Source organism: Taudactylus pleione, unplaced genomic scaffold, assembly GCF_031769625.1.
Source record: "Taudactylus pleione unplaced genomic scaffold, aTauple2 ptg003770l, whole genome shotgun sequence".
In the NCBI taxonomy this organism is placed as follows: domain Eukaryota; kingdom Metazoa; phylum Chordata; class Amphibia; order Anura; family Myobatrachidae; genus Taudactylus; species Taudactylus pleione.
Window position 1 is genome coordinate 12,501 of NW_028288091.1, and position 9,243 is coordinate 21,743.

Sequence of the window (9,243 nt, forward strand, 5' to 3'; positions counted from 1 at the left end):
TTGTATATTCTATATATAACCAGAATGTGCTGTTACTGCACTAACAACTTGTCATGTGTCCCATCCTCATCGCACATCAACACAAGTGTCACGTACACACTCGCTCAGAGACATTATATACACACATTATATATACACACACTCAGGGTCATTATATACACACATTATATATACACACACTCAGGGTCATTATATACACACATTATATATACACACACTCAGGGTCATTATATACACACATTATATATACACACACTCAGGGTCATTATATACACACATTATATATACACACACTCAGGGTCATTATATACACACATTATATATACACACACTCAGGGTCATTATATATACATATTATATATACACACACTCAGGGTCATTATATACACACATTGTATATACACACTCAGACATTATATATACATATTATATATACATACACTCAGAGACATTATACTGTATACACATACTCGGTTACATTATATACAAATAGACACAGTGACATTATATACATACACTCAGAGACATTATATACACACACTCAGAGACATTATATACACACACTCAGAGACATTATACTGTATACACACACTCGGATACATTATATACAAATAGACACAGTGACATTATATACATACACTCAGAGACATTATATACACACACTCAGAGACATTATATACACACACTCAGAGACATTATACTGTATACACACACTCGGATACATTATATACAAATAGACACAGTGACATTATATACATACACTCAGAGACATTATATACACACACTCAGAGACATTATATACATACACTCAGAGACATTATACTGTATACACACACTCGGATACATTATATACAAATAGACAGTGACATTATATACATACACTCAGAGACATTATATACACACACTCGGATACATTATATACAAATAGACAGTGACATTATATACATACACTCAGAGACATTATATACACACACTCGGATACATTATATACAAATAGACAGTGACATTATATACATACACTCAGAGACATTATATACACATACTCGGATACATTATATACAAATAGACAGTGACATTATATACATACACTCAGAGACATTATATACACACACTCAGAGACATTATATACACACACTCGGATACATTATATACAAATAGACAGTGACATTATATACACACACTCGGATACATTATATACAAATAGACAGTGACATTATATACATACACTCAGAGACATTATATACATACACTCAGAGACAATATATACACACACTCAGAGACATTATATACACACACTCGGATACATTATATACAAATAGACAGTGACATTATATACACACACTCAGAGCCATTATATACAAATAGACAGTGACATTATATACACACACAGAGACATTATATACAAATAGATCAGTGACATTATATACATACACTCAGAGACATTATACTGTATACACATACTCGGTTACATTATATACAAATAGACACAGTGACATTATATACATACACTCAGTGACATTATACTGTATACACACACTCAGAGACATTATACTGTATACACTCAGTGACATTATACTGTACACACACACTCAGTGACATTATACTGTATACACTCAGTGACATTATACTGTATACACACACTCAGAGACATTATACTGTATACACTCAGTGACATTATACTGTACACACACACTCAGTGACATTATACTGTATACACTCAGAGACATTATATACAAATACACTCAGAGACATTATACTGTACACACTCAGAGACATTATACTGTATACACACACTCAGAGACATTATACTGTATACACTCAGAGACATTATACTGTACACACTCAGAGACATTATACTGTACACACACACTCAGTGACATTATACTGTATACACTCAGTGACATTATACTGTACACACACACTCAGTGACATTATACTGTATACACACACACAGTGACATTAGAGCACTCATTGTTTCCAGCTCAGACAACATGCGATGCCATTTGCCCCATGGAGTTAGAGGCCTCCTTTCCAGGACATCTTGTGCTGCTGTGCTCATGGGACAGAAACCCTCTAGGACGGCTGTGAGATGGGGTACATTTAGGGGTGGGGGTGCTGAGAAATGTGTCATCCCCAGCATGCTGAGTGTAGGGTTTCTGTCTGTGGAAGAGAGTGGAACACCTCTAGGACGGGGTATATTGGACATTAGTAAATGAACAGATCCACAAATAGAGCAAGAGGAGGTGGTGACTTTTCATCTACAGTTTCTATAAATCCTATACGATTAGATCCCTAGTACTCCATCCATATAGACTGTATACGTCAGCTTAGATCCCTAGTACTCCATCCATATAGACTGTATACGTCAGCTTAGATCCCTAGTACTCCATCCATATAGACTGTATACGTCAGCTTAGATCCCTAGTACTCCATCCATATAGACTGTATACGTCAGCTTAGATCCCTAGTACTCCATATAGACTGTATACGTCAGCTTAGATCCCTAGTACTCCATCCATATAGACTGTACACGTCAGCTTAGATCCCTAGTACTCCATCCATATAGACTGTATACGTCAGCTTAGATCCCTAGTACTCCATCCATATAGACTGTACACGTCAGCTTAGCTCCATCCATATAGACTGTACACGTCAGCTTAGATCCCTAGTACTCCATCCATATAGACTGTACACGTCAGCTTAGATCCCTAGTACTCCATCCATATAGACTGTACACATCAGCTTAGATCCCTAGTACTCCATCCATATAGACTGTACACATCAGCTTAGATCCCTAGTACTCCATCCATATAGACTGTACACATCAGCTTAGATCCCTAGTACTCCATCCATATAGACTGTACACATCAGCTTAGATCCCTAGTACTCCATCCATATAGACTGTACACATCAGCTTAGATCCCTAGTACTCCATCCATATAGACTGTACACATCAGCTTAGATCCCTAGTACTCCATCCATATAGACTGTACACATCAGCTTAGATCCCTAGTACTCCATCCATATAGACTGTACACATCAGCTTAGATCCCTAGTAATCCATCCATATAGACTGTACACATCAGCTTAGATCCCTAGTACTCCATCCATATAGACTGTACACATCAGCTTAGATCCCTAGTACTCCATCCATATAGACTGTACACATCAGCTTAGATCCCTAGTACTCCATCCATATAGACTGTACACATCAGCTTAGATCCCTAGTACTCCATCCATATAGACTGTACACATCAGCTTAGATCCCTAGTACTCCATCCATATAGACTGTACACATCAGCTTAGATCCCTAGTACTCCATCCATATAGACTGTACACATCAGCTTAGATCCCTAGTACTCCATCCATATAGACTGTACACATCAGCTTAGATCCCTAGTACTCCATCCATATAGACTGTACACATCAGCTTAGATCCCTAGTACTCCATCCATATAGACTGTACACATCAGCTTAGATCCCTAGTACTCCATCCATATAGACTGTACACATCAGCTTAGATCCCTAGTACTCCATCCATATAGACTGTACACATCAGCTTAGATCCCTAGTACTCCATCCATATAGACTGTACACATCAGCTTAGATCGCTAGTACTCCATATAGACTGTATACGTCAGCTTAGATCCCTAGTACTCCATCCATATAGACTGTACACATCAGTTTAGATCACTAGTACTCCATATAGACTGTATACGTCAGCTTAGATCCCTAGTACTCCATATAGACTGTATACGTCAGCTTAGATCCCTAGTACTCCATATAGACTGTACACTGAATATAGTCACAATTCAAAGCATTTGTCCATCCATTGATCATTTCCATCTTTTCCATGTTTCTTCTCACAGGTCCAGCCCTTACTCTCATCATGCCTTTCGGAAACACCCACAACAACTACAAGCTGAACTTCTCAGCAGAGGAGGAATATCCAGACCTCAGCAAACATAACAACCATATGGCCAAGGCTCTGACTCCTGACATCTACAAGAAGCTCAGAGACAAGCAGACACCAAGTGGCTTCACCCTTGATGATATCATCCAGACCGGAGTGGACAACCCAGGTAAGTTATATAGGACAGATACATCATTGTGCTATGTCATGAAGTTGATGTGGTTGAGCATAAGGCTGGAAGCTGTCGGCTGGACAGGGCATTACTTTAGACTCTGTTGGTTGGATGAGGCATTAAATTGGACAGATTAGGTTGACTATTATCTGCCTGTGACTGCTGGCAATTCTACTGTATAGATATATAAGGATTGCCTTTCAATACTTTCGCCCAATTAATCCTGGTATAGAGAAGATCAATTTTGACTTCTTCAGATGGAATTATTACTGTATTTATTTATATATTTAGATTATACTATAAATGACCAAAGTTTAGGTGTAATTGTTTTGGCACCAATATTTTAATGAGTATATTAATAAAATTGATGTTTTAGAAGCAACTAATCATTTTCACACATTATACATATTAGAGAATACAAGAGTGCCACAAAAGGGAGTCTTATTGGCCTGACTGTGCAGGAAACATTTTTCCCTTTTCAGATTACTTTGGACACTGGACCAGGCTCTGTTGGCTGCACAGGGCATTAGGCTGGCTGGATATAGCTTGGACACTGTTGAATGGATGAGGCACTGGGCTGGGCTCTGTGGGCTGGACAGGGCATTAGGTTTGGCTGTTAGTTGGATGGTATTAGGCTGGATATACTACCTTGGTCACTGTTGGATGGATGGGCCAGGCTCTGTTGTATGGACAGGGCATTTGGTTAAGTTCTTTTGGTTGGATGGGGCATTAGGCTAGATAGAGTAGCTTTGGCACTGTTAGATTGATGGGGCATTGGGCCAGGCTCTGTTGGTTGGATGGGGCACAAGGCTAGATAAGATTTGCTTTGGCACTGTTAAGATTGATGGGGCACTGGGCCAGGCTCTGTTGGTTGGATGGGGCATTAGGCTTGATAGATTAGCTTGGGCACTGTTGGTTAACAGGGTACTGGGCCTGGCTCTGTTAGATGACAGGCTTGAGAAATAAAAGAAAAAGTCAGGTTAACCACAAGGCTTAAATGAATGTATTGAACCATCTCATATAAAACATAAATCACTTTACTAAACAAAAACATAAACACATAATCACACAATGTTTTTCATTATGTACTTTATTTAAGAGCTCTCACCCTCCCCTACACTGTAGAGATGCGATATAATATACTTGTTGTGGATTTACATTCAGACATCTTTGCCACAATAAGCCGTCATTGCACTAGTGTTACACCTATCAGTATGGAAGTCAGATTGAGGTGCCTCCATCACCTTCTAGGTCACCCTTTCATCATGACTGTGGGCTGTGTAGCTGGAGATGAAGAAACCTACGAAGTGTTCAAGGACTTGTTGGACCCAGTCATTGAGGACCGTCACAATGGCTACAAGCCCACCGACAAGCACAAGACTGACCTTAACTTCAGCAACCTTAAGGTAATATAGGGACAGTAGCTAATTGGAGGCTTCATTTGACCTGTGGCATATTATAAAGTAATCTTATACAGTGCTTACTTATAACAGTATATAAAGCTCTACGCAATATCTTGGGAACATGGCAAGCTGGCTGGTCGGCACTCCGTGTAACCATAAAGTGCCCATACAATAGCCGTAGCTGAAATGTTCATAACAGTAACAAAGGGACAGCGGTATTCATGCACAGTAAATTTGGGATCAAATGTAAATCTATTGTGAATTTATTAGCGCTGTCCCATTATTACTATTTATATCTATCTATATATGAAATAATAGTTCTGTATAAAAGTTCCCTAACCTTTACCGTGTTACAATAATGTGTGAGAGATAGAATAGAGCTCATTTCTAGTAACTATTGTGGCTTTATGACTGACGTCTGTAGCTCTGTAACCTGTTGCTTGGTAGAATGTTAGTAGATCATTGGCAGAGATACGGAAACACTTTTCTCTTGGCAGGGAGGTGACGATCTTGACCCAAATTACGTTCTGAGCAGCCGTGTGAGGACTGGACGCAGTATCAAGGGGTACACTCTGCCCCCTCACTGTAGCCGTGGTGAGCGTCGTGCCATTGAGAATCTGTCCATCAAAGGTAAGAAACTTTCCACCCCTGGCAGGTCGTGAGTCCTCACCTGCCCCATACCTGGCCCAAGATGTAGTCCAAAAAGTGGTCAGTGTGAGGTCACCAATATGCCACCTGGTCAGCGGCTCAATCACTGGTTACTGGAGGCTGTCAGTGTGAGGTCACCAATGTGCCACCTGGTCAGCGGCTCAATCACTGGTTACTGGAGGCGTTCAGTGTGAGGTCACCAATGTGCCACCTGATCAGCGGCTCAATCACTGGTTACTGGAGACAGGAATCAGCAATTTCACTTGTTTCATTAAGACTGATTTCAAAGCTTTGTAGAAATGTAGTAAATATAGTCTACCCCAGGTCTCCAATGTGACACTATTCTCCCAGGACATGTTTGTCCTGACATAACAATCATCTGGAAAAGGGATTATTCACAGGACAGGATTGGAGCTGACAAGTGACTATTAGTAGATTGATGCTGGGAAATTACTGTACAGCTAACACCATTTCACCTAATTATTTATAGTGTATAAAGCGGATCTTAGGATCTGGAATCGAAGTGCGAGTTTTTCCTCCTTTATATGTTCTTTCACTTCTTTAATAGTTGGCTTGAAAATAGGTTTTCATTTGTACAATTGTTTATTACACTATATTAGTAAAGATACAATAACATACATACTAAGCAGAATAGGGACTATTGTTATATATGTATGACTAGATGAAGTCACTGTACTGGAAGAGGGAACCCAGATCAGGAGTTCTGAAGCCTCCATGTAGCGCACTGGGTGGTATTAGATGCGATGTAGCACTAAATGCCCCAATCTGGCACATACACCATCATGGAGCCCCTGGTGGTCCCTGACCTTCCAGTGTTATGTGTAAGTTTGTGTCTGTGTGTAGTGTAGATATCAAGTTAATGAGACTTCATCACCCACGTCTCTTCCTCCAGCTCTAAACAGCCTGACAGGAGAATTCAAGGGCAAGTACTACCCCCTGAAGGACATGTCAGACGCTGAGCAGCAGCAGCTGATTGATGACCACTTCCTCTTTGACAAACCAGTGTCTCCACTGCTCCTTGCTGCTGGGATGGCCCGTGACTGGCCTGATGCCCGTGGTATCTGGTACGTGACACTCTCTACAGTACACTGAAGGTTTCTCTACTAGAGGCACTGCTCCAATGTAGGACTTTACACATGAAGAAGAATTAGTTTGTGCAAATTCTAATCAAACATTTCAAGAAAAATAAACTCAATTATAAATGAAATGTGCTACTGTAATTAGACTAATCACTGGTCATCACTGCCTAGTTATCACCAAACACTCTGTACGTGATTACAGCAGCTGGGTGTGTCAAAGGCTCTAGTGCCAGTAGATTAATACCAGGGCTAATGGAACTGGAGCATGTTGGCAGAGTGGAGAAGATAGGAGGTGGCACTTAGGTATCTCATCTCCCCTCTGTAGGCATAATGATGACAAGACCTTCTTGGTCTGGGTAAATGAAGAGGACCACCTGAGAGTCATTGCCATGCAGAAGGGTGGCAACATGAAGGAAGTCTTCAAACGTTTCTGTGTCGGTCTGCAGAAGGTAAGATCCATCATTATCGTGCATTACAACCCTCTTCTACAACAGGACACACAACTTTTTAAGACCCCTGTTTTTTACTTCCACAGTTCTGGCCTAGTGTGTTTTGGCCTAAGAACATGTCATTATAATATACTGCATGTGTAACACTTAGTGTTAGTTTTTTATATATTTTGTTCTTTAACAACTCCTGCATACTCCTGAAGTTCTCTTTCTCCGCATTCCCCTATGTAATATATTATTTCTCTTTAATCTACAAAGATTGAGGAGATCTTTAAGGCTGCAGGACATCCTTTCAGTTGGAGCGAGCATCTTGGTTACATCCTGACTTGCCCATCCAACTTGGGTACAGGTCTGAGAGGTGGTGTCCATGTCAAGCTTCCTAACCTCAGCAAACACCCCAAATTTGAAGAGGTTCTGACCAGACTCCGCCTACAAAAGAGAGGCACCGGTGAGTGATTTTAAGTTGATACATTGGGCTAATGTAATAGCCTCTGAGTTTCCGAAGCTGTGGGGATTTAGGAGAGTCTCCCCGTTTGGCAATCATTGTAAAGGCTAAACCAGCTTTGGGAGACTTACATAAAACCCTGCACCGATGGAAACTCAGAGGCTATTACCTTTAGCCCATTATCTGTATGTTCTTGGACTCTGCAAATTCCAGAAGCAGAGATACAACACAGAGCTAAAGGAGACAGAGATAGAAGGAAGAGAATGGCTACAGGTAGAAGCAATCCTGTCCAGTGTTCTTAGCTTTACGTTCCTCTCCCACAGGTGGTGTGGACACTGCTGCAGTTGGAGGCACCTTCGACATTTCCAATGCGGACAGACTGGGATACTCTGAAGTTGACCAAGTCCAAATGGTGGTGGATGGTGTGAAACTGATGATTGAGATGGAGAAGAAGCTGGAGAAGGGGCAGCCCATCGATGACTTGGTCCCAGCACAGAAGTAGAGATCATTGGAGAGACAGAGCCAGACAACACCCCTCAAAGTCACAACAGGAAAGGGGGGAGGGTGGGGAGACCCCATTAAAATCAACAGAGGTTGGAGGACAGGCCATCTTAAAGGGGGGTGATATTAGAGATGGGGAAGATAGACAATGACATAGAAAAGCAATCACCACAAGGGTCAGCTGTAACCTCCATTCCAGTCTCTCCGGTTACCGTACAGGTTCAGATGGTTTCCTTTTATAGAGTTATTATATATTTATTATACAGACACTGACATTTCCCTTCCCCATTTCTTCTGTGACCCCCTGAAGACAATAAAAACAGAATGTGACCTCTGATGTTGTATCATCGTCTCTTCTTGGTATGAAAGAAATCAGCGCTCTGCTAGAGAAGTAAAACGAGGCTCCTAGCAAAGTCCGGACTGTCCCTTACTAAGCTTTTCTTCTGTAAGACTTTCTGCCCTCAACTATAGTTACTGACGGAGAACAAATCACTTTATATAGAAAAGCTATTAGCAACGTTTTACATATGTATGTTTTAGGGATTTGTTGGCAGATGTAGCAGGTTGCCCATATCCACTCTGATGATAATCATTGTTACATTATTAAACGAC

General features: G+C 40.8%; 1 protein-coding gene across 1 annotated transcript in view; it reads left to right on the top strand.

Annotated features, from left to right (window-relative positions):
- The window catches only part of LOC148430432 (creatine kinase M-type), a 10,870-nt gene extending 1,902 nt beyond the window's left edge, over window positions 1–8,968 (top strand). Inside the window, exons 2-8 of the mRNA XM_088466601.1 lie at window positions 3,870–4,082; window positions 5,337–5,491; window positions 5,986–6,118; window positions 7,050–7,221; window positions 7,562–7,685; window positions 7,944–8,133; window positions 8,454–8,968. Coding sequence (XP_088322727.1) covers window positions 3,890–4,082; window positions 5,337–5,491; window positions 5,986–6,118; window positions 7,050–7,221; window positions 7,562–7,685; window positions 7,944–8,133; window positions 8,454–8,632 — 1,146 coding nt within the window. The 5' untranslated portion in view covers window positions 3,870–3,889 and the 3' untranslated portion in view covers window positions 8,633–8,968. The remainder of the gene's footprint in view (window positions 1–3,869; window positions 4,083–5,336; window positions 5,492–5,985; window positions 6,119–7,049; window positions 7,222–7,561; window positions 7,686–7,943; window positions 8,134–8,453) is intronic.
- Window positions 8,969–9,243: the final 275 nt, after the last annotated feature.